Source organism: Gordionus sp. m RMFG-2023, chromosome 2, assembly GCF_954871325.1.
Source record: "Gordionus sp. m RMFG-2023 chromosome 2, tfGorSpeb1-WG-v2, whole genome shotgun sequence".
Lineage (NCBI taxonomy): Eukaryota > Metazoa > Nematomorpha > Gordioida > Chordodea > Parachordodidae > Gordionus > Gordionus sp. m RMFG-2023.
The window spans coordinates 27,211,907-27,239,380 of record NC_088776.1 but is presented as its reverse complement, the minus strand read 5'-3'; the positions used below and the strand labels follow the sequence as shown (position 1 = coordinate 27,239,380).

At 26.1% G+C, this 27,474-nt stretch overlaps 1 protein-coding gene and 1 long non-coding RNA gene across 11 annotated transcripts; both read right to left on the bottom strand.

The window, feature by feature from the left end:
* Nucleotides 1-524: 524 nt before the first annotated feature.
* Nucleotides 525-1,137, bottom strand: LOC135925135 (uncharacterized). Its single transcript, XR_010571549.1, has 3 exons — nucleotides 915-1,137; nucleotides 716-866; nucleotides 525-653 (listed from the first exon to the last, which is right to left on the bottom strand). It is a non-coding gene; the product is annotated as an uncharacterized LOC135925135 (long non-coding RNA).
* Nucleotides 1,138-1,608: 471 nt separating this feature from the next.
* Nucleotides 1,609-27,163, bottom strand: LOC135925475 (uncharacterized). Of its 10 annotated transcripts, none has more exons than XR_010571649.1 (6): nucleotides 27,024-27,163; nucleotides 26,801-26,984; nucleotides 26,633-26,761; nucleotides 26,471-26,591; nucleotides 2,226-2,399; nucleotides 1,609-2,042 (listed from the first exon to the last, which is right to left on the bottom strand). XR_010571649.1 is itself a non-coding variant. In XM_065460809.1 (6 exons), exons 1-6 carry the CDS (start codon nucleotides 27,122-27,124, stop codon nucleotides 6,143-6,145), a joined length of 1,413 nt encoding a protein of 470 aa, XP_065316881.1. In that variant the 5' UTR covers nucleotides 27,125-27,163; the 3' UTR covers nucleotides 5,449-6,142. The 10 variants fall into 10 exon arrangements, 9 of the variants coding, with proteins under 9 accessions (XP_065316888.1, XP_065316887.1, XP_065316881.1 ...); XM_065460809.1 differs by lacking the exons at nucleotides 1,609-2,042; nucleotides 2,226-2,399 and adding exons at nucleotides 5,449-6,915; nucleotides 6,964-7,068; XM_065460813.1 differs by lacking the exons at nucleotides 1,609-2,042; nucleotides 2,226-2,399 and adding an exon at nucleotides 5,449-7,068 and having other exon boundaries at nucleotides 26,633-26,661; nucleotides 26,703-26,761.
* Nucleotides 27,164-27,474: the final 311 nt, after the last annotated feature.

Below are 27,474 nucleotides of genomic sequence, written 5' to 3'. Positions count from 1 at the left end.
TATATAGAGGAATCTTAATCTTATAAAACAAAATATTTTAACAATATAATACAAGGGTAAATTAACATTATGAAATATGAAAAAGTACTAAAAACATTTTATTCATCATCTATTTTGATTTCAATAAAAATTCATCCATTTAGAGAAATGAAAGGAACTAGTTATTTCACTTTTTTAAATTTTTAAAAAAAAGTTTTTCTTAGTGAAACGATACACATGTTTAAATATACTATAAAAGGGGGTAAACAAAATAAGATTTTATTTTTAATAAAATAAAGATTGAAATTAAATATGGACAAGCAATTAATTAAGAAGATTAATAGTTGATTAATCATTATAAAAAGAAATGTGTTACATATATATATAATTTGTGATGAAAAATGAATTTTTTTTTTTATTTTCTTTGAGAATGTTCAAGATATTTGATTAAATTTCATAAAATTCTAAATCATTTTTTGTAAAAAGTCTTTTTAATATTTGAAAATATTTTAGAATTTCTTAAATGTAATCTATATTGTATATCCATTTATTTCGATAAAAATATGATAACACTATAAACTTTTATAATAATTTCGATAAAATAATTAATACATAAAAAATATAATTATAATTTATCAAAATATTCCATCTTTCCACGAATTTGATGTTGGTACCTTTTTAGAAATTAAAAGAGTTAATATTATAATTATTAATACAAATCGATTATAAAGATTACCTAATTAATCAGTTGCCCGCGATAACCCAACTCCAAATAGCTTTGCATGTGATTGTAAAAGTTAGTGAAATCATAAGGAATAAATCCGTGTAAGAGTTGAATAATATTCCTAACAATTTAATCTCTTGAATTAGGGCGGGGATTGATTGCTCTAAATTTATTTTTCAAAACTCCAAAAAAATTTTCAATGTGATTTAACTGAGATGAATAAGGTGGTAGGTATTCAATCCTACCTTTAGACATATTTTGCGATGTCTTTTATTTTCATTTGTTGTTTTTCCGGCATTGATAACATTTTGGTAACTATATCTAATTTTTCTTTATTCCAATATTTGTGTATTCTTTTTGGTCTTTGAATTCTCGACGAAGATTGGGAGTTTTCATTTAAATTGGAAAAATTAGTATTACTATTGGATAATAAAGATTTTATATTAAACATTTTTTTTTATTATTTAAGAAAAATTAAAAATAATTAATATGTAAGTATTTTAATTTTTTATTTTGAATTAAATTTTAACACATTTTTTTTATAATGATTAATCAACTATTAATCTTCTTAATTAATTGCTTGTCCATATTTAATTTCAATCTTTATTCTATTAAAAATAAAATCTTATTTTGTTTACCCCCTTTTATAGTATATTTAAACATGTGTATCGTTTCACTGTAGGGGGTAAAAACAAAATAAGATTTTATTTTTAATAGAATAAAGATTGAAATTAAATATGGACAAGCAATTAATTAAGAAGATTAATAGTTGATTAATCATTACTAAATATAAGTTAACATATGGTCATTTTATTTAATATTTATATAAAATTTAAATAATAGTGTAAATTTAATCATTTTAGCAGTCTTTCCTTAAATTAAATACAAATAAATCATTTATAAAATGATTGTCAAAAGAAGAATTTTTATTGAATATTTCAAAATAAATAAATTTAAAAGATGATATGAAAATGAATATAAAAAATTTAGGAAACTATTGAAATGTAAGTTTTTTCCACAAAATGCAATAATTTTGACAGATTTACCATATATAATAAAACATTGATAAAAATTACAAGTAAAATAAAATTAAGAGTAGAATGAGTTAATAAGGCATTGGAAATTATAAAAATTTGTTGATATATATAAAAATTTTATATATTAGGCCATAATAGAATACAATTAATATTAACTATTTATATATAAGTTAAATGTATCTAATATTATTAGCGCTTTCAGTCCATGGCTGGTAAATTTGATTGATTTTATCGATCATTCCTTCATAAAATAGGTTCTTTGTAAAGATTCTTCTATTTGAGATAGACCCAGGAAAGCTAACCTCAATTAACATAAATTTAGAGAAGAATTAAAAAATAGAAATATATAACTTTGCTCTGTTATCTATATCAGCTTGAATAACAATGGAATTATATTTTTTATAATCAAAAAATGAGGATCCACTTTTTAAGGTTGTTTTATTCTACAAACTTTACACCAATAATATCTATTATATGAGAAGAACCTGATTTCCTTTGCTGACATTTCAAGCTCTGTTCAACTGTTGGTAGATAAAGATGCTTGGATTGAAGGCTTACCCATAATAACCAACATGTTGATGTCACAATAGTATATACTGTCTAACGAAATTTGTCAGGAAAAGAAGGAATACTATCAAATATTTTAGAGTCCTCGATCTCTAGAATTAATATGTATAAAATAAATCGAGACCTGCAGGTCCGGTCCGGCCAGGCCCAGGTTTAAATTTATAAAAATACTCGGACCGGGCCGGGTCTAAAATTTTTTTTTAAAAACCCCGGGCCAAGCCGGGCGGGCCGTGCCTGAAAATTTTATTTTAAATACCCGGGCCGGGCCTATTTAAAATAAAATTTATACAACGTGAATTATTATATTCGTCAATTAGATATGGTTATAATAATTATATATAGTTATGTTTTGTGAAAATTAACACTAGCCAACACTCATAGATCTATTACATAATATAATTATAGTTTTCATGCCATGGAATAAATTCGCAAAGTAAATACATTATTATATAATATATGTTATATTTTTTAATTAAAATATCAATTTTATTTTTTTTATAAATACAATTAATATAGTATATTCTCAAAATATTATTTACACAAATTTTTTATAGTTATCAATTTGTAATATACTAAATATCTGTTTAGAATATAAAAAAAAATATGTTAGTGTTGTTGAACGGCTCGTTTTGAGCCGATTTTTAAAAACGGCTAACTCAATATTTTCACCAGAAAAATATTGACTAAGCCTCGAAATTTCGATAGTCTAGACCTTTGCTCCTTCTATGAGCAAAATTTTCAGGCTTGCATAATATTTTTAACATTAGCTAATATGCTTGCTTAATAAATGATAATAATCGCCAAAAAATATGATAAAAATAGACGAATTTTTTGTATATACCAGGTCGAATATAATTTTAAAAAATTCCGAGCCGGGCCTAAAAAAATTTTTTTTTAAGATCCGGACCGGGCCTAAAATTTTTAAACCCGGGCCGACGGCCCGTCAAATGATACCTCTGAAGGTCTCTGAAATAAATATTACCATATATACTGGCCTTCCAAAAATCTATGCCTTTTTTCTTCGAATAATATAGAATTAATAAATCATTCACATCAAACATCTTCAAAATTTAATGGAAGGTTAGGAACATTAGTATCACTCTAAACTCAAGAAAGTTGTGTAATTCGTAAAACTTTTGAGTAATTTTTTTTTAAATTTAAGACATAGCCTAATATAAACTCTTTTTAAAAAAATGTTGATTATGTGATAATAGATTTTTTTGTTTCCCTAATAAAAAATGTGTTATTTATTATTATTTTTAGTTATAAAAGAAAAGAAAAGAAAAGATAAGATAAAAATTTTTTTTAAACTATTACAATTTACAATACAAGATATAGGCTAGTGATCTGCATCGGGCCTAATTTTTCAAGCCCGGCCCGGTCCGAAATTTATTTTATAAAGTTTTGCCCGGCTAATTTTTTTTAAAAAATTTTGCCGGCAGGGCCCGAATTTATTTAAATATAGAAATTAATTTTTATAATTACTCAAAATAAACAATATATGTTATTTGGCGTCTACTTTCTATAAATAAAATCACATATTTTTATTATACTTTAAGGCCCGACCCGGCCCGAATTAATAAAATGTAATGTATTTAAAAAAATGAACACGATGGGATGCATTTAGGTTAAGCATCGTGGATTGATATATTATGAGGCCTATAAATTTCCATTAAAATTAGTAGACGTAGGTAAAAACCTTCCTAACGATCATCAGAAATTAAGCGCATTAGCCAAGTGCTTTGAAAAAATCCTTTGCTCTGGGTCCAAAAGAACCGATTGTATTAAAAACAGGATTAGAGTAACATTGGGAATGCTAATGTATTTATTAATTTTTCTAATTTTCGCTCTAACTTAGGAATTAGAGCTAAATGATAGTGCAAACCGATCAACACATGTATAAACCCAATAAGCGGGATTGTCACAGAGATTAAGACCTACAGATTTCAAAGTTGATGGAATATTAGCTGAACGGAGAGTTCTAGCAATAATTAAATTTATTGCTTGGTGGCGTGGATGCCTTTAGAAAAACGACAGTGAACGTTTGCACGATGAGGGTAAAGTTAAAATCTCCTTTGGATCAATACTCAACCTCAAATTATCGCCCAGTTGCTGGATGCCAGCCACTCTCCCGTGCAAATTTGGGAGTATAGGCTTTCGATTCCCAGCCTCATCGAGTATTGCAACTTTTCTTTATACACCAAAAGTGAAACAATTCTTACATTTTTACCACCACTACAGACCCCCATCTGGGGTTGGCACTAGACCTATGGAAGTCAAAGGCCCAAATGTTTCCTTGCCTTTATCCTCCAGACAACAAGATTGAGATTTACCTTCCAGCAATCCGTTGAATTCCTTTACTCGAAGGATGCATTGAAGGACATTTCCTTGATTTTTAACCCAGATATCCCCTCCCCAATAAATAAAAGTATTGATTCCTTCCCCCCAATAAATCAAGGTAGTAATTCTCTATCATCAATTCATCATTTCAACACAGGCTATGAATGGCTTGAGGATATCCTTAGCTCTAACCTTGGTTTGCTTAGAAGAACTTCGGATTGAAGAATAGGTCTTCGTTTAGACTGTGATATCGTCACACTCTCATCGTGCAAACTATGTCAGCTCCCTATCGATACGCTAGGTCACCACCCTCTTAACTGCCGTTTTTCTAAAGGCCGCCATCCACGCCACCAAGCAATAAATTTAATTGTTGCTATACCTCTCCGTTCAGCTAATATTCCATCAACTTTGGAATCTGTAAGTCTTAGACGGAATGACACTTATTCCATGGAGTAGGGAAATCCAGCTTATTGGGATTATACATGTGTTGATCGGTTTGCACCATCCTTTGGCTCTAATTCCTTAGTTAGAACGGAAATTAGAAAAATTAATAACACAAGCATTCCATATTACTCTAACCCTATTTTTTCTGACACAATCGGTGCTTTCGGACCCAGTGCAAATGTTTTCAAGGCACTCGGTGCTTATCAATGGAAATTTGTGGGTCTCATAGTATATCAATTCACGGTGAAATAACCTAAATGCACCCCCTCATGTTCATTTTTTTAATACATTTTATTATTTTATTACCCCTTTTTAAAAATTAAATATATATTATTTTTATATAGCCTATATCTTTTATTGTAAGTAATCGTTTTAAATCGAAAATTTTTTATTTAATCAAATAAATAAAAATAGTTATATTATTAATCAATTTATATTTATTTTTAATAGATATAAAAAAGAAAATAAATTATTAATTTTCTTTACGTTTTTTTTTGCTGTCGAAAAGAAACAATAAAAAGGTGAAAGGAAAATACATAGGAATTAATAAATTTAAAATCTATCAATAAAAGTAAAAACTATATATAAATTTTAAAAAAGGAATAAAATATACACCCCTAAGAAGCTTAGTCCGAGCCTAAGAGGAACTCGAATAAAATATATTACATATTTTTTTGTGAGCTTCTACTCGATAACAACGAAAAAACCCTGTATTATACTCATTGTAAATTTTAAAATAAAACATAAAATTCCTTCTAATTTTCTGAAGTTATTTATTTATTATTGATGTGTGTTAAAATTGAATTAAAAATATAGTATACTTATAAAATAATATTTAGGGCAACTGGATTCTTGAGTTATAAAGATTTATGAATAAAAAGCTTATTCATAATTTAATGCTATAGGGTTAGAGCGCTATTAAACGATTCTTATTATCGCAATCACATAGGCCAATTTGACTTTATAAAAGAAATATTAATCAGACTTTCAAATTTTTTTGACTCATTATAATTTAGAGAAGTTTGCATATCTCCTTAAGCACTTTAAATTGTCAGTTATGTTCGTTGATATTAATGTGATTGGATGAAACATCTTCAAACTCTTCATGACTTGAATCATTTTCATAACTTTTACTTATATTTTCGCTTCCCTGCAGGTGGTTAATCTTAAATATGTAATTTTGCAACTCTGATTCTAACAAACATATAAAATTCCACAATTTTTTATTCCACGATGTACAAATTTGGTGCATTTCTTTATTTGCTTTCTGAGAATCTTGTGAATATTTCAGATCACTTATTAAATTGTAATATTTGGGAAGATCTTGAGCAATCTTCTCAATAATATGATATATATTGCTATGTCTAAGGTTATTCGTTAAACCTATATTGGTATGAGAAGTATTGCATTGCCGAGATGCAGTAATATAACAATTACCATCTATTTTAGATTTATAAGAAGGTTTTTGCAATGAAAACAAATTTTTTGATATAGATATTGTGTTTCCCAACTTTTTTATGTTTTGCATTATATTGCTGGATATTTCTTCGTTTGTATTAAAGATGTTTTCAAATGTAAATTTCCAACGCCATATTTTAAATATAAAATTTTCTATGTAATGTTTCCGCTCATTAAGATTCTCTCGAATAAATTTATCACACAAAACTTTGGAATTGGAAATTTGAGCTGATGGTTGTGATAAAGGTATATTAAAATTACCAAATGATTTAATGTGATAGCCATGTAGTCTAGTAGCTTTCTTCAACCCGGATGTCACCAAAACACTGTTAAAAAAATCCTCTGTGGAAGTCTTATCATCATAACCTACGGAAATATTTTTGAGAATATCATCTGCACTAAATAAGACATCACCTTTATGATAGCTGTCAATGACATTAAAATTTTCTGGTGATGGTATAATAATTTGAAATAAATTTACGATTTCAATTATATTATTCCTGATATCGGGTATATAATCTGTATGTTTTTATTAATAAAAAAAATTAATTTTTAATTAATTGATGTGCTATGAACTAGAAATCTAAAGCCGGGTAAAAAATTCAGGCCAGGACGGGCAACTTGTGCAAATTATTTTTCCGGCCGGGTTGTCAATTCGTGAAAAATATTTTCAAGATATTTTTTTAACGTTGAATAATGGAAATTTATGATTCTTTTATCATATAAAATAATTATGGGCCAGGCTAAAAAAAATTAAAATGCGGCAACCTGCGCAAAATATTTTATAGGCTGGGGTAGGCTGAAAAAATTACGCGCAGGGCCAAAAAATTTCGCAGCAGCTAGGGCAGGTCGTGCAAATAGATCTCTGAAGTGAATAGGGCATTTAATAATTTTATATTTAATAACCTAATTCTTTGGGTTCCAATATTTGGATTCAGATTTTATGAACCAAAGTTTCTTTTAAAAATCAAGGTGTAGGGAGAAAATTGTCTGTTTATGGGTATGGTTATCGGAAAAAAAATAAAATTACTCAGATTTTTATATTTATTTTTTTTTTGGTTTCTGATATGACAAGGGTGTTGCTATTGATGTTTGTGTAGAGAGTGATCAATTTACCTATAGCCCAAGTGATTAAAGAAAAATGACAAAAAATTTTTTTTTTCCCTTTCAATTGTTCCTTATTTGGATAAATATAGCTAATATAATATATTATTTAAAAAATAAAGGCATATAACTATTTTTTTCCTAAAACAAAATTAGTAAAGGCGATAAATATGAAAGAATTAAGGAAAAGGGATAAAAAAAATTTTAAAAGATGTACAAAAAAGAAAATAGTTCGCCAATTCTTTAAAAAAGCGTTGAGCTTTTCTGCCGAAATAGGTAGGAATGGAGCAGGCGATGGGTAAAGATGTGTTAGATCGATTTAGCTGTATTTGGTGATTTTCCGGATTTCTGCCTGCAAGGGCGAGAGCATATAAGTTGTGGTTGAATAGTGCATTTGGATCGATGCAGGTAAAGTAATAAATAATTCCTTTTTTAAATGAATCTTTTTATTTTATTGTGGGACTTTTCCTTTTTTTATATTATCTTTTCCTATTTTTGATAGAAACTATTCCTAAGTTTTTGTTACTAACCTTTTTTGATCCGACCTTATCCTATTTTTGAATGGGAAATCCTGAAATTGTATTTATTATTTAAATGTAATAAATATATATAGAAAAAAAATAGAACATTATAATTAAATTAATAAATATGATGTAATTATTTTAAATATAATAAAACGATATTTAATCCATGGTAATTTTCTAAATAGGTAATAATTAGTCGTTTTATTAAAATGGCGATAGATGGCGATTCCTTAAATGTAGAAAATAATTCTTAAATGGAGATTCAGAAAATTTGGTGGATAAAAGAAAATGAAGGACTTATCTACGATTAAATTTGAAATTCGATGGCGAATGTTCGATTTATAGATATTTTTCTCAATGGGAAGCCAGTTTTCGGTTAAAAAAAGTAAGCCCTACTGAATGTCAATATAAAAAAATATTTTTAACATGTTTTGGCAATAAGATTACAGACGGCTGGTCTTAAGGAGAAATTGACGAAAGTCAGATTTTTACAAAAATCAGCATCATTTTTACGGGTGATTATTGATGAATTCGGTATACATCCTAATTCTGAAAAGGTGAGGCTATCCGAAATGCACCAAAACCTAAGAATATACAACAACTTAGATCTTTCCTAGGACTCGTGAATTATCATGAACGTTTTAGTACCGCGTGGACCCAAGATGTACATGAGGTTAAAAAATTATTGTCTTTGGAGGAAACGTGAATTCCTATAAGGCGCAGTTGCCTATAATTTTGGAATGCGCATCTGATTCAAGATTAGGGGCTGTGTTACATCAATTAGTAGACGGAAGGACACCGCCTATTTCTTACGCGTCGCGTACTAGAATCTGAGAAACACTACTTTCAGATTGATAAAGAAGCTCGAGCACTTTTATTTGGTATTGAAAAATTTTATTCATTTATTTATGGCAGAAAATTTTTACTTCGAACTGATCACATACCATTAGAGCGATTATTTGGGGAGAAACGCGATCTACCTAAAATTCCCAATAACGTTTGACACGTTCGGCCTGGAAGATGGCTTCTTATGATTTTACAATAGAAGTAGTAAAAATGTAATCGCCGACGCATTATCAAGGCTTGCGATATTAGACATGGAAGAGAATCGAGATTCTAAACATGCTTTGGAGATTCGAAGTATTAATTTAGATGACATGCAATTGTAGAAAATATTCTACGAAAAGAGTAGAAGTTAGATTTAATATTTAAAAAAATTAGCAATGCATAATCAGCAAAGGCGAAACGTTGATCGTCATAAAGATAAAGAAATTGTTAATTTCTATAATCGAAGAGAAGAGCTTTCTGTCGATCGTGATATTATGGAATGGAATGGGAGGTTTGTTATTCCTAATAAATTAATAAATGTAGCGTTAGGAATGATTCACAGGGGTCATCATCCTAGGAATGTATTGTTGGTAGCCCAGATATGATATTGATATAGAAAATTTTATCAAAATATGCTCTAGATGCCAGAAAAATAGACCTGAATTTCAAGAAGTACCTCTGTATTATTGAATTGTAGGTAAGAAATCTTGGGAGCGAATCCATATTGATTTTGCTGGACCAGTGGATTCACGATATTGGCTAATCGGTGTTGATTCCTACTGCTAATGGATTAAAGTTGATCTAATGTAGAATACGTCTTCTGAAGCTATGAGTAAACGATTAAAAAATGATTTGCTAGGTTAGGAATACCCAAGTAAAATGTGTCAGATAATGGACCACAATTCATATCTGGGTAATTCCGTCGGTACTGTGAACTAAATAACATATATCATATACGTTTGATGCCCTATTATCAGAAAACTAATGGATTAGCTGAGCGTACAATACGAACTTTGAAAGGTCGATATTACGCAACAAGTCAATTTCTAATCCAGAAGAAGCTTTGATACAGGTTTTAACAAATTATCGATTGGGGGAGCATAGCTCTACATGGAGATCTCCTGCCAAGATTATGTTTGAAAAACAATTGAAAACTAGTTTGGACTGGATAAGACTAAATGTAGAACATGAAATTGAAAAGGCAAATGAAAGACAATGTCAAAATCATGATTTATCGAAAGGGAGAGAATTCGAGATTTCACAACCTGTGTGGTTAAACAATGAGAACACCAAAGATTGGAGAAAGGGAGTGATTAAAGAAAGGATAGGGTTATATTCTTATATTGCTGTAACTCCCGAATGAACATTGCAGGAACACGCAGATCAGCAAAGAAATCGTTCAATTATTCCGACTCATGAAAGTTCATTGGGAGTTACAGAAATAGTTGAGCCAGTAAATGAAGCAGGTACAAATACTGCATTACGTTGTTGATCAAGAAACCGTAAACCTACAAAGAGGTTTATGAGGAAATCTAACTAAAAAATGTTTGAAGGAATAATAAATTGTATTTATTATTTAAATGTAATAAATATATATATAAAAAGAATAGAACATTCTAATTTAATTAATAAATATGATGTGAGATAATTTTAAATATAATAAAACGATATATTTTAATCCATGATCATTTTCTAAATAGCTAATAATTAGTCGTTTTATTAAAGATAGCTAACAAATTGGTAAAGGAAAAAGGTGTTCTCCACAAATTTTTAAATGGAAGTGTTTTTCGAACCTATATTATTGAAAAATTTCATAATTCCGATTAAAATAGTATGATGCCAGGTAAAAACCGTTTTATAACAATAAAGGTTTAAAGAGAGAATTGAAGAAAATACTCATATTATATGCGATCATAAGGAATTATATTCTAATTTTAAAACAAGTCATATTGATATAAAAGTGAGCTTTAATAAATTTGCAGATTTAAGACCAATTTTTCTTTTAACCTTAAAATGAATAATTTTCTTAAAATCAAAATTTATCAAAAATGTTTTTTTTCTGATGATGTAGTACTCAATATATGAATAAATTTCATAATCAAACCATGAACTTGATTTTGGAATCAAAGCGGAATGACATTTTTTCGTAACAGCCCATGCATAAGGTTAGCAGAAATTTCAGCGTCAATGAGAATGAAATATTAAACACCTTCAATTTATTTAATTTTTATAAAGCAAGTTGTTGCAGTTGGCATTTATATATTTTTTTATAATACCTCAATCATATATTTTGTTTCAAAAATATGTACCTCAATCATATATTTTGTTTCAAAAATATGTATTGATTACGACAATTCATTACTAATTTTCATTCTTGGATTTAAAGAAAATAAAGATATTTATTGAATTGAAAAACTGATTTTTATATTAGTGACCGTATTCGACCAGGTTAACAACCTTGACTAATACAGATTCTGACGGATATAAGATCGTCGATTTGAAGAGTTAGTGATGTGTTGTTACATATTTAGGCTATATAAAATTCTGGAAAACCTTAGGACAAGTTATATTCTAATTTGAATATTAAGATAGAAAAGATAATAAATATATAGATTTGAATATAAATTGGGATATTTTGTTTTAAAACTAACACAACACAATAGGTACTAAGGACTTTAGAAATAATTTTAAAATATTTGGTGAACAATTAATTTTTTAAAATAATTCGAATTTTTCGGAATTGTTGTTTTTTTAAAAATAAATGATTAAAATATTTCAGAATAATTAAATTTATTTTAAAAAATTAGTGTTGTAAACGAACGCGTTCGTGAACGAAGTTCGTTTTTTTGAAAAAAATGATGAACGGCGTTCCTTTTATTTTTGACGAACTTTGAACGTGAACGCGTTCCTTTTTTATGACGAACGCGTTGAATTAAACGTTCGTTCAATTTTAAAAATACTTTTATTTATATTTATTTGAAAAATTTAATATTTCCGAATTTTTTAAAAAAAAGTATATCTATATTTTTTAATCGGCTGTGTATTTCCTTTTCACATTTCAATTTTTTTAACACAGTTTATTAATTTGAATATTATTGTTTATATTTTAATTTAATAGAGGATAAGCATGGAAATTATTATTTAATCCTCATCATTTGATTCTGAAAATCCAAAATCAGATGAATTATCATTACCATGGCCAAATATGATAAATGTTTTAAAGTAACATCCTATATTGAAGGAACTAATTCAATGCTTACCAAGTATAAAATGTGGCCAAAAAGTATTATATTGTCAAAATGTTCAGATTCCAATTTAAAAAGAAATTTGATTGTAATATTAATTATTTTATTTTATATAATATAATATAACTAAGTAAAATCATTAAATTTGAAAAAATAATGCATTTGGGATATTTGACCCCAACAATGATAGTTATTTTTATATTAAAAAAAAATAGTGGCCTCAAATATGGTCAACCATTGATAGACGCCGTATTAAATGGGATTAATAAAAGGTATTAAACCTATCACTCTCAATTAATTACATATATTTTATTTTTTTAAGGATTTGAACACATATATAAAGATCAATATGTTCTTTCTGCAATTATACATCCAGCATTCAAACCTCAATGGCCATGGATAAAACTTTCACAGAACGAACCTATTAAAAATAAACTTATAGCGCTATTGAAAAAAATGCTTTGAAAACTCTAGAGAACTGTTAATTTCGAGATATCCATTTTTTTGTCGAGGAAGTAGAGAATGGATTGGAGGAAGATAACTTATCTCAATTTTTTGAAGCAAATAATAAAACAATAAATGTTTTTAATTAATTCTCCACGTTAAAGAGCTGTTTATTAAGTATAATACCGCAATCCTCTCATCTGCCCCTGTAGAGCGCGTTTTTAGTATAGCTAATGCCGTATTAACTGCCAAGTGTTTTTGTCTATCAGATAAATATTTTGAAATAAGAAAAAAATTTTATAAATAAAAATATCTTTTTATTCGCTATATATTATATTATTTTTTAACATGGCTAAAATATTGTATTAAAAAATATAAGTTTATTTATATTAAATTAAATTTTTAAAAAAATTTATCAAAAAATTTTGAACGGTTCATGAACGTGAACGCGTTTGTGAACGTGAACGCGTTCGATTTTTTTAGAAATGTTTACAGCACTATAAAAAATAGATGATGGTTTATTCCTTTGAAAGCTTTAATATGAGGCCTACCTTTAGTAAAATACCACCTTGTAATAATATTTATAAAATAGTTAATGAAATGGATTTGACCAACAGTGCATTTTCGGCCATTTTATTTTTCATAATATATTTATTTTTAATTGTTTTTACGCAATTAAGAAAGTTAGGAATAACTCATTTTCAAATAAGGAAAAAAAAAAATAACACATTTATTTTGGGTCAAATTTCAGTTTCAGTGGATAAGACGTCAGATTTTTCTAAAAATATAAATTAAAAATTAGCAAAAAGAACTACCTTCAGCGTCCATGTGAGAATCAAATATTAATAACCTTAGATTCATTTAATTTAAAAGGTGAATATCATTAGAATTATTTAAGCATTTGTAAAAGATGATGAATGAAAAATTGTATTGTTCAAAAGGCCAATTTCAGGAATACAAAAGTTTCATGCTATTAAATTGAAGTTAAATTATTTTCATATTGTCAAAATTATTGAATTTACAATATATAAAAATTAAATTTTGTCTTCAATAAATTATAATCAAAAATTGATTTTTATTTTTTAGTTATAAAATAAATTAGTCAAACTCCCCCCTTTTAAAAAAAATTCAGATTATACAACTATTCTTTTAAATATTAAACATAAAATATTTGATAGCCTTTGATTTATTTACAATTATTGATTAATATCAAATATTTATTAAGAATAAAGAAGATTGAAATTTAACGAACATAAATAATAAACGTGTTTGTCAAAAAAAAAGAACGCGTTCACGTTCAAAGTTCGTCAAAAAATAAAAGAAAAATTCGATCATTTTTTTCAAAACAAACTTCGTTGAACTCGTTTACAACATTAGTCTATAATACCATTGTATATTGAGTTGTATTTAAATTGATTATTGTTACTGATGAAAAGTTCATTGAAAAAAATTGTCATGAGTGCAAGGTTAACCCGTTACTGGTTAACGGTGCATATATGCACCACCTCCTATATACCTTATTTTAACATAGTAGTTTTTTTTAAAAATAATAAAAAAGATTTTTATATAGTTCAGACATTGTAATTCAAAACTGGAAAAGAAAAATATGAAAAGAATATTTTTTATGCCCCTAAGAAACCCTCAAACTTTGCGAATTTATGAGGTCTAAAATGCAAAATTTTCTAAGTGATCTCACGAGCATATTATAAAATTATTTCGATGAAAACTAGTGTGTATATATTCTTTATAGATATATCAATATTTATCAATTATTTTTGAATTTTTAAATAATTAATATTTTAGTAGGTAACCACATAAAGTTGACTGGTGCATATATGCACCGTTGACCATCTAGCAGTATATATTATTTAAAAAAATTCAAACAAATGAAATTTAACATAATGAATTATAATTTTTTATATTATACTTAAAACCACTACCGTCACTAAGGGTGGGAAGGGGAGGGGTGGGTGGCTCGAGCCCCTTAAGAATTTTTAAAAAAAATTTTATACCCAAAAAAGATCTTTTGAAAATAATTTAAAAAAATTTTTTTCCCCTGAGATTAAATCGAATAATATATTGTTCCTATTATAATTTTTTATCCCGATCAAATTATATGAAATTATTAGGTTCATAAATATTCAAAAGTTTAAAATTATTTTTAGCCTCTTCCTTTCTGAAGATTTTATTTTATTTATATAAAATATTATGCACCTGTTTTGTCAATTCAATCAAAATTATCAAAATAATAGATGACTAATAAAAAAATCAAGATTCTACGAAAATAATTTGTCTAGATATTTAATTTTTAATAAATTTTTTTAACGTTTTCTAACAATTGAACAAGCGCTTGCTCAACTTTTTGAAGAGGAACCAATTGAAGAAAGAGATATGGTTATAATTCCGCCAAACCCCTCTGCAGTTAGTGATGAAGAAGATTTCGATGAAAATGACTTAACAAATGTCGGAGTTTTGCCTTCAGATACAGCTGGAGAATTGGAGATTCATAATTCAGTTGATGACGACCTTCCAGAACCATATTCTACAAGAAGCTATTCTCGAATTTCTCATAATTTAAAATGGAGAAAAACGGATGCAATATATTCTTCAAGCCCTTTCAATGGAGAAAAGGAAGATGTAATAAAACTTGAAAATGATTTACATGGTAAAAGTCCATCAGATATATTTTGTTTAATTTTCGACGAAGACTTATATTCCCTAATTGTAGAACAAAGTAATATTTATGCTAAACAAATGAATAGACCTAACATATGCATAACCATCCAAGATATTCAGAGATTTATTGGAATTCTATTATTTACTGGTCATTCTCTCCCACAAGAAAGAATGTACTGGTCTAATGACAGCGATATTTCTATTCCAATAATCCGGGATACAATGACCCAATTACAATTTCGAAATTTGAAATATAATATCCATTTGGCAGACAATACTAAAATAGATATACATGATAGATTTTATAAAGTTAGGCCTTACATTAATATATTGAATAATAAATTTCAGCAATTCGGAATTTTTAAACATCATTTATCAATAGATGAACAGATGATACCATATCGAGGAAGACATTCTTGCAAAATGTTCATAAAAGGAAAACCAATTAGATTCGGATACAAGTCTTGGATATTGGCCTCGACGGTTACGTATTCTCATTTGATATATATCAAGGAAAAAGCGAAAATAAATATGAATATGGATTAGGTGGAAATGTAATCATAAAATTATTAAAGGCATTGCAAAAACCAAATTATCATAAAATATATTTTGATAATTTCTTTACATCATTTAAACTCTTGTCATACTTAAAACAAATGGGATATTTTGCAACTGGAACTGTGAGGGACAATAGAATAGAGCATTGCCCAGTTGAATCTATAAAGGTTGTAGCAAAAAAAGAAAGAGGATATTATGATTATAGGTTTGAAAAATTAAACGAAATATTTGTAGTTCGTTGGAATGATAATTCGGTGGTGACCGTTGCATCGACATGCCACACTATCTCTTTGCTTTCTAATGTTTCAAGGTATTCTAAGAAAATATCTTCTAAAATAAAAATTCCTCAGCCAAATATGGTAACTGCTTATAACAAACACATGGGTGGAGTTGATCTATGTGATAATCTAATATCTACATATAGAATAAAAATAAGAGGAAAAAAATGGTGGTGGCCAATATTCACCAATTTTATTGATGTAGCTTTGGTAAATTCATGGAAAATCTGGAAATTCGTGAATCGAGATGACAAGAAGAGTTTGCTTGCATTTAGACGAGAAGTTACTAACTACCTCCTTCGAACGCCAGTAAAAATTGAAAAAAATTCAAGTACAGGTCACGCCAGCCAGTTTGCATTACAGTGTGAAAACCCTATTGATTCATCTGGACATTATTTATCCAAAATTATAGATGGAAAAAGACGAAGATGCAGATATTGCCATACGCACTCAAGATATATGTGCCAAACATGTCAAATCGCACTCCATATTAAATGTTTCAAGGATTTTCATAATATATAAACATTTTCTCGTTTTTATTATAAATTACAAAAAAAGAATAAAGATATTTGTTGTTTTTTTGATCTTATAGTATTTTATATAATTTTTATCTTTTTTAACCTCTTAATGGTTAACGGTGCATATATGCACCAGGCTAGATTTTCTATTTATGATTATTTTTTTTGGCTGATTTTTTTAGAATATCATATTTGAGCATTAATCAATATAATTTGAAAAAATTGAGCATTTTTATCCACTAGAAAAATCTTGACCATTAATGGGTTAAATGGTAACTAATTCTAATTGATTTAATATTTTCGAATAAAAAATTGGTTAATCTTTTTTTTTACAAAAAAATTATCTATTAATTTTATTTGCTTTTGATTTCCAGATAATAATAATCCGATTTGTTAAAGTATATAGAAAGGTGGTATCTGTATTTATATCTAGAATGCAAAATTCATTTTATTTCATTAGCATATCTATTTGTTATAATATTCCTCAAAAAACGTCAATAAATTTAATCAATAGTGTTCTTTTAAAAAATATTCGTCCAATGATAATCATCATAGCAATTTTAAGCCAATAGTAATTCCCATGTGATTTATAATATGGCGAATATACTCAACACAATATCCATATCAAATTCCATTGCAGGTAAAATATTCTTTTTTCAACAAATTTTATTTAGATAATATTTTTTTAAATCAAGCTTTGTTGCTGAACACCAAAGTAAACCTATTTATTTCAGTATATCCAAAGAATAGGAAAGTTTAAATTCTATTTTATTTTTAATGCGTAAACAGAGTCTATGAGATCTGGGCTGAAAAAAGGAGAGTTTTAATGTTACACAGTATGTCTCTAGGAATTTAGGAGTAATTAATGAAATGTTCTCGAAATTTGTTATTAAAAGATTTTCTAAAGTATACTTTGATAATATCCATATTAGGAAAAGGATTTTGAATTAAATATGAATGGCATGCTATTTTGACTTATCCCTTAACACTGAATTAGTGATCTGCATCGGACCTAATTTTTCAAGCCCGGCCAGGCCCGAAATATTTTTAAAAAAAGTTTTGCCGGCCCGGCCCGAACCCGAAATTAAAAAGTTTTGCTGGCCCGACCCGAACCCGAAATTTATTTTATAAAATTTACCGGCCCGGCCAGGCCCGAATTTATTTAAATATAGAAATTAATTTTTATATTTACTTAAAATAAAAGACATATGTTATATAGCGTTTAGTTTAAATAAATTAAATCAAAAATTTTTATTTTACATAAAAAATTCAATATAAAATTGATAAATTTAGATATATTTAATAAAATTTCCAAGGTCCGACCCGACCCGGCCCGTTTTTTTAAAAATATTAGGACCGGCCCAAACCCGATTATTTTAAATAGAATTCTCGGGCTGGACCTAACTTTGCAGATCTCTACTGAATCCTAATTATTATGGATTTTGACCCATGGAACTATTTTGCTAATAATCTTCTAAATAGCCAATTGCAATGGGATGGATACCACCAGAGTTTTTGTGAAACAATCAGGTTGGCCCCATATTTGATTCAAATCTATGATAAGAGGTCTTTGTTTAAAAGAGTATTTATGAAGGTTTTAAAAGCATTTAAATAATTTTTTGAGATAAGTGTAGGTTTTATATGAAATACATGTGTATATTTAATAGTACCTCATCACTTAATTATATAAAATACCATGATATTTCTTAAAAAATCATTTTTATTATTATTCTAAAACTGGAAATAGAATAAATCAAATTTTATTTTTATTATTTTAAGAAATATTATTCTATTTTCCAAACAACTTCTTTTTAAATCCAAAAATTTTATTAAATAAGACCAAAATTTTATTTTAAAAATTTTAATATATTTTAATGGAAAATTATGGTAATATTATTTTTCTTAAAATAATAATAAAATATATTCTTTTAATTTTTTGTTTTTTGAACCAGTAATATCAGGATCTATATATAAAACCATACAATCAGTTAAAATAACTTTTTATTCCATTTACATAATACGAAAACGTTTTAAAGGATCATGCTGGATGAATTGTTTATTTTTTGTTAATGGAATAATATATTTTTATCAATAAGAAGAAATAGGGAGATAGAATAATCTAATATTAGCTATAATTTATTTTATAAGTTAAAATTCTAAGATTTTTTATATAAAAAGATTAATATATTCTTAAATAATCAATCTATCAAAAAAATTATTTGTGACAAAAATGGAGATAGAATAACCTCCAACTCAGATGACAAAATATTTTAATGATTGAAGGTTTAACATTTCAATCAGAGATCTTCATGGGGAGGCTTGCGGCCCATGGGGTGCCAGGTATATATTTACTAATGTGCCTTTGCCAGGACTGGGTTTTTGATAAAAAGCCTAAATTTCATTTTAATTTAGCCTATTAAACTGAACTTAAAAATATAATGCATTTTTTTCTTATAATGATAATAAATTTCAGTATTGCAAACAAAGTGATTGCCTAAATACACTTAAATATTGTTTATTTACATTTAAAGCAATAAATTAAATTTTTGGATATGGGCTTGGGCAAAATTCTTGAAACTTATGATGGGCTTGGGTTTGAATTATTTTTTATAAATATGGGCAAACCATAGATATGCCTTATTTATATCATTTGCAAAAAAAATTCTGATTTGCTGGATTCAAGAAATTGTTGGACACAGGGAAATAAAGAAAGCCATTGTAAAGTGTATAATGGAGGAAATATTAATCCATTTTTTTAGCATAAATAACAAAAAAAATGCCTTTTGCGATCTTGCTTTAAATTTACATATATATTTTAGGGATTTTTTAAGAACTCGTTATCAAAAATGTAAGTTACTAGCTCATAACCCGTCAAGAATGATGGGGAATCAGATTTTATTCTTTATTAAATGATGGATGAATAATAAATTTTACCTTTATTTGATGATGAATGAATCAGAAATTTTCCTATCTTATGAGATGCGATTCAGAAATTTATATTTATTTAGATGACGGGTTATTCTAAAATTTTCCATTATTTTTTATAAAATATGTTTATGAAGTATATGGTTAGTAATTTTAATTTATGTACTCAATAAAAAATCTTTTAAACTAAATTTCTATTCATTTGTATTTGTAATTTATAATATAAAAAATATATTCTTGCTAGATGAGTTTTGTGTAAAAAAATATAAATTTATAAATCACATCTCATAAGATAGGAAAATTTTAATTCATTCATCATCAAATAAAGATTTATTATTCGTCCATCATTGAATAAAGAAGAAAATTCTGATTTCCCGTTATTCTTGACGGGTTATCATCTAGTAATATATAGAAAAGTTGTGTCAAAACGTCAATCTAATTTAGCCTATAGTGTTCTTTTAAAAAATATTCGTCCAATAAAAATCATTATAGCTTATTTGGTCCAATGATGATATCATACCAAATTCAAACATTCATTCACATACTTTCAATTCACATATCTTACATCTTTTTATAGGCCTGAATAATATATATATAAGCCATGTCACAACGTAAATCAAATTTAGCCAATAGTGTTATTTTAAAAAATATTTGTCCAATAAAAATCATCATAGCTTATTTGGCTCAATGATAATATCATACAAAATTTAAACATTCATTCTCTTACTTTAAATTCACATATCATAAACATCTTTTTATAGGCCGTGATATTTAGTAAAATATACTAGAACTAACACCCATGATATTTAGTAAAATATACTAAAACTAACACCTATGATTATTAATACCATTTTGTCACATGACAATTCATTTTCACATGATAACCCGCTATATTTAAAATGTTTTAATTTTTCCATTTCTTGAGAAATAAATTGAATAATAGGGACAACAACCATAGGAGTTAGACGAAGTAATATTGTTTTTAGCCTACCTTATTTTTAAATTTTAAAAATAGCAACTTGCCAAAGTATAGGAGTTATACCCAGTAGATATCTCATAAAATACTTTTAAAGTAATAATTTTTCTTAAACTACTTAATTGGATGAATAAGATTTACCTTAATTTTATTTATGATAATATTTGAAATAAAATTAAGATAACATAAATTTAAGAAACTTATTAGAGGGTTAAGAAAATAACTAATGTACTATAATATATAAAAAACAAGTTAGATTATAGAATGATGAAAAGAAAGATAAAATTTGTAATTTTGAGTGTAAATTTACCTTAATTTTATTTATGGTAATAGTTGAAATAAAATTAAGATAACATAAATTTAAGAAATTTATTAGAGGGATTAAGAAAATAACTAATGTACTATAATATATGGAAAACAAATTAATTTATATCATGTCTTTTTTTTAAAGATTTTAATGATACTCAAGAAAGCTTCATATGATAACCCATATAGTTACAAATTTATACCCATTATTTGTAAATATATTTATATGTGTCAATAAAATAAAGGCAGGTTTGTAATAAATTTAGAATTTATCAAATGTTAATTAAAAAGAATGCTCAACCATAGCTTATTTTTTTCAATTCTAATTGTTTGTACCAAGTTAATTTTAATTTGATTTTAGCTAAATTATTTGACCTCTTTATAGGGATTGGTTAAAATATCAAAAGTTATAAAATATTTATGCCTTCAAATTATATTTATATTCAGCCTTTTAATTTTTTAAGTCATGATCCTATATACTCAATCCAGACATAAAATTGTTATCTAAGAGATCACAATTTTATAGCATACAATTCAGAGTTTGTTTTATAACTAGAATAGATATTTTTATTGTTCGGTGAAGAGGAAAATTTATTAAATAACAATATACAACATTTAATATGAAATATAGATATTCTACCATAAAAATTTTTGAAAAATTTTAATTGTGATCTCTCATATAATATATCATTATGTCTGGACTGAGTATAAACTTAACAGAGTTGAGCAGGTCCTCTGAAAAAAGAATCTAGATACAGATACAGATTCTTTGTGAAAAAATGAATCTAGGATATATGCTTAATTAGAGGATCAATATACTTTTAAATTATCAATTAAATTAGAATAGTTTATATATTATAGTTTTTATTATTTATTTGTGAAGAACATAACATACGCATATAATAAGAATGAATATTTACAATAATTAATAAAATATTTAATGATGAGTTAAGTATAATAATCAGGCATTTTAATGTTAGTAATAGTCCATTCTTAGCATAGATAGGGAAGAGAGAATAGAATTCAATGGGAGTTGATATTAATTTGCAAAAGAGTATTTAAAATAGATTCATTATTTTATAGGATAATCAAATTTTTCAAATAATTTATTATTAGATCTTTACTGTTTTGGCCTACTTAACAGTGTACCAAAACTAAATTGCCTTTCAATGGAACTGATGAAGGTTTTGCAATATTATATTTATAAAAAATTTCCTACTTTCCAGTTCATTATTATTTGTATTATTGAACTCAACAACATTTGTTTCACCAAAAGAAAAATAATCATGATTTTCTTGATTAGATGTTAAATCTATCGGTGTTATAGTTTGAGCTTGATTATATACTCTGATACTACATTTAAAGCTTCTTTTATTAATTTTATCATCTGACTCAATCCATAAGTTCTTAAATATGGATGTGATATTGATGTCAAAAAAGCCTCATTATATTCAAATCATAGGAAAATATTTTCTTAAAATCTATTGCCCATACCACCTAGGTAGCTTTTAATAAAGGTAGACAATATAGTAAACAATATTTAAGATAACATATGTCACTTTTAACCACATATAAATAATATATTTTAATGTTTAACAAAACTTGTGTTTAACCATTTATCATTTTTTTGTTTATACAGGTTTTACATCTATCCTGTACATTGTCTTTTTTAACTTTTATTTTTAAAAAATTTCCATATAAAATTTTAAGATTTGGATTTGATTCATGGGAATTTATTTCCATAATTTAAATTTCACTATCTTCTTCTTCACTACAATGAGTGTTAATTCCTACAAATTAAAAAAATATTACATAAAATTGGTAATATTCTATCGAGTTACATTTATATATAAAATATAATCTATACTTATTATGTTTTGGTATTGTTATTTTTTATCTATCTACCTTAATATGAGTTGTAAAATTTTCAACTAATTTTAATTGTAATTATATTTAAAATATGGTGGAAAAAAAGGAAATTAATACATGATTCTCAAAGAAAATAAGATATATACTATGATATGTAAAATTTTAAATATGAATATTAAAAAAAATCTATCTTTTGTCAATAAAATGAAAATGATAAAGATTCTTTAGAATAAAGGATCTTAGATACTGATACTAGTATCTTATTAAAAATGTCAAAAAGATACTGAGAAGATACAAAAGGATCTTGTATCTTAGATACAAGTATTCGCCATACTGCCTAACCCTGAGACTCAGAATATAAAAATTCGAAGGTTGAATAAAAATACTATAAATTGTATGGGTAAATATTTTACCACTTTTGACAAATAAACTTAATCCAAAAAATTTAATCAATTTAACTAAAATCAAATTAAACCTATTTGAAATATCATATATTTCTCACATGCAACTTTTAATTTAAGATACCTCATTCCCCTTCATCAAACATTAAGTATCTATATCCTTCTATAAACCAGTTAACTTTGAGCCATTCACGATTAGTAGCACTTAGTTATTTTATCTTTCATTTTGCCTGTCAAGATGATAGTGAAATCAGAACTTTCTCCCTTATTCGTTGATTGATAATTTAAAAATTTCCCCTTTATTTTTCTGATTTATCCATCATCAAATATAGAATAAAATTCCAATTCCCCATCATTTTGATGAGAGTGTGATTCAAATATTTTCTTTTATTTTCTGATTTATATATCATCAAATAACGTGGAAATTTCAAAATAAAATTTATTATATTTAAAAAGTTTTAATAGGTAAAGGGAGGAGAGAGATATTTGATTTTTACAACATATTATGACACTAATAATCTACATTATTTTTAAATAACTGATAGCCAGTCAAGAATAACGGGCTTTCAGAATATTTTTTTTATTCAATGATGAATAAATAATAAATTTGGGAATCAGAATTGCCCAGCACTAATATTTAAAAAAAGCCTGGCATATGTTTATAACAGAGCAGGCCTGCAGGCCTCCGATTTGTTTTAATTACAAAAATATTAAATTGTATGTATAATTTTTAGCAGGCCTCAAATTTATTTTATTTATAAAGTACTAAATTGTAAATACAATTTTTATTATTTATTTTAGATAGATATTCCTGCACAACAATCATTGGTACAAGAACATTATTGTGGCTTGCTCAACACTAAGTGCCAATGTTGTGATTCTCTAAATTTTTCTTTGGAAAAACGTTCAGATGGCAGATTCAAGAATTGCTGTCATAAGGGAAAAGATTAGATACCATCAATCATATATATTTCTTTTTTACAAGACATTTTAAAATCCCAAAAATGAATTTCATTCAATTCACCCATCATTAAATAAAGGAGAAAATTCTGATTCCCCATCATTCTTGGCAGGCTATCAGCTAATATTAAAATAAATATATATTAAAAAATATTAAGACTTTTATAAAATATTAATTAAATATTATTTTTTTCCTATCAAATCTATAAATATCATTATCAGTTCAAGAGTATGAGGAATATTTTCTACTGTAGAGGAATAATAAATCCTTGCTAAGTCATGACACTATAATTATTAAAAACAATACCATTGATGCACAAAATTATTTTAAGCAAATAATTTATTTGGAATTTTAAAAAATAATTTTATACATATTCCACTGACATTTAATAAATTATAAGTTTTAAAAAAAATTTCAAATAAATGAATGTTTTAAATAAGAATTTGTTCAAGAGAATGATAAAAATAGGGGCATTGATATTTTTTTATATGATATTCAAATTGAATGAAAACAAAATATATAAATGTTGTTTACAAATTTTGTGCTCTTATAATATATTTAGTATAATATAAATTGTATATGTATCTAGATTCATTTTTAGACAATGTATCTGTATTTTAATCCATTTAAAAAGTACAACTAAACAACCAGAGTTTGGGCAGTACCAAGAATACTTGTATCTAAGATACAAGATCCTTTTGTATCTTGTACTCAGTATCTTTATGACATTTCTAATAAGATACTAGTATTTGTATCTAAGATCCTTTATCTAAAAAGAATCTTTTTCATTTTCTTGGCAAAAGATACAGATACATATTCTTTTTAATATTCTTGTTTAAAATTTTACATATCAGTATATATTTTATTTTCTTCGAAAATCTTGTATTTATTTCCATATTATTTTCTGTCATATTTTAATATATTGACAGTAAAATTTACCAGTAAAATTAACAACTCATATTAAGGTAAAAAGATAAAAAATAACAACACCAAAACGAAATATGTATAGATTATATTTTATATATAAATGTAACTCGATAGAATATCATTACCAATTTTCTGCAATATTTTTAATTTGCAGGTTGATTAACACTCATTGTATTGAAATTTAATTTATAGAAATAAGTTCCCTTGAATCGTATCCCCTTAAAATTTTATATCGAAATTTTTTTTAATAAAAGTTAAAGACAATTTACAGGCTAGATGTAAAACCTGTATAAACAAAAAAATGATAAAGGTTTAAACACAAATTTTTTTAACATAATAAAGTGTATTATTTATGTGTAGTTAAAAAGGGCATAAGTTATCTTAAAGATTCAAGTTTACAATATTGTCTACCTTTATTAAAAGCTTCCCAAAATGGTATGGGCAAAAGATTTTAAGAAAATATTTTCCTATGATTTAAATATAATGTGGCTTTTTTGATCAATATCATATCCATATTTTAAGAACTTATAGATTGAGTTGGATAATAAAAAAAATTATTTAAAAATATCTTAATAAAAGAAGCCATAAATGTAGTACCAGAGTATATAATCAAGCTCAAACAATGATTATTTTTTGTTTGGTGAAACAAATGGTGCTGAGTTCAATAATAAAAATAACTTTGACCTGGAGGTTTTAAATTAAATTAAGTCTAAATATTATAAATGCATAATTATTATCCTTCCATTAAAGAAATCTTTTATACATATAATACTGCAATACCTTCATCAGCTCCAATTAAGGTTATTTAGTTTTAGTACAATGTTAAGTATACCAAAATGGCAATGGTCTAATGATAAATTATTTGATGTATTTTAAATACTCTGCAAATTAATAATTCAACTCCAATTAAAAATACTAGTCTCCCTTCTTATTCTATGCTAAGGATGGGCTAATACTAAGATTAAAATGCCTGATTATTATAATTAACTCATCATTAAATGTTTTATAAATTATTGTAAATATTCATTCTTATTATATGTGTATTTTATGTTATTTACAAATAAATAGTAAAAAATATATTTTATAAGCTATTCTAAATTAATTGGTAATGATAATTTAAAAGTGATATTTTGAAAAAGATACTACTATCTATATCTAAGATTCATTTTTTCACAAAGAATCTGTATCTAGATTCTTTTTTAAGAGGATCTGCCCAACTCTGTTAACAACTCTGATAATAATTATAAAAATAATATAATAGCAACACCTTTGGTATGCCTATGTTAACATTAAAAAAAATATGTAGCATAACATGTTAAAATAAATAATCATTCTAATTTTAGTAGACATAGAATAAAAAAATAAGCAATTATTAAAATACCTATAATTTCATTCAGAAACAATTCTTTGTTAATTAATAATCTGTATTTACAAAGTCTCTTTTCATTTTCAAATAACATATTAGCTTCTTTTTCTTCTATTATAATTTTATTTAAGGGTAACTATGATAAATATATATAAAATTAGTTATTATATTCTTTACTGATTCAATTCCTATAAAGTAGTTATAAGCTGATATTAATATAAAGTAATCATTTTTATAGAGCTGATACCAGTGATAAAAAAATTTAAGAGCCAGAAATTGAGTTTGGGGCTGGATTTGATTTGATATCTAAAAAATGTTATAAATTTTAAATTAAAAAAAATTTACTTTTGGAAATTTTGGATATATAACATAATTAGCATATTCTTGGAAATTTTCAATTATTATTTCTCTAAAGTTTTTAAGTTTAATAAACAATTCATTTGTAAGATGGATGAGAATTTTATGTTTTTTAGTTTTTTTTGCAAGATTATCCATAATTTGAGGAAATATATGAGAAGGATCATGTTTACTAATTTACATTTTAAAAATAACTAAAATGTTTTAATACCTGCAAAGAGTTATAATTTTTTTTAGCTTTATATCTTCCATTTTATTATATCTTGCAATCATTTTCATGATTGCAATTATATCTTTTTTATGTTCATCCATTGTATGCAGATCATCTAATTATATCATTCATTCATTCATTACCACGCCAGAAATTGCCGTACAATTTCACGTGCAATTTCATCACCCACCAGGAGTTGAAGCGTGCATCATGTATTTTCACTAGTATATAGATCCCATACATGATGTCTACCCGTTTTATTATAGTGGACGGTACCACTATGTAGCCTGTTATCAAAGTAAAGAAGGAAGAAGTACAATAATGGTGATGTATTAGTTCCGTTTCCGGCAGAATAGTGTTAAGGAAAAAATAAAAATAATGTCATATAAAAAATGTACCTGCGTCCTTAAGTGGTATTTAGTGAGGCAACAAAAAAAATAACCCTTATATC

Coding starts and splice junctions, on each gene's coding strand:
- LOC135925475 (XM_065460808.1), bottom strand. CDS start 27,124: ATGGATGAACATAAAAAAGATATAATTGCAATCATGAAAATGATTGCA. Junction 26,592..26,632: donor ACTTTATAGGAATTGAATCA/GTAAAGAATATA, acceptor TATTTATCATAG/TTACCCTTAAATAAAATTAT. Junction 7,069..26,470: donor GTTTCTGAATGAAATTATAG/GTATTTTAATAA, acceptor AAAAACATACAG/ATTATATACCCGATATCAGG.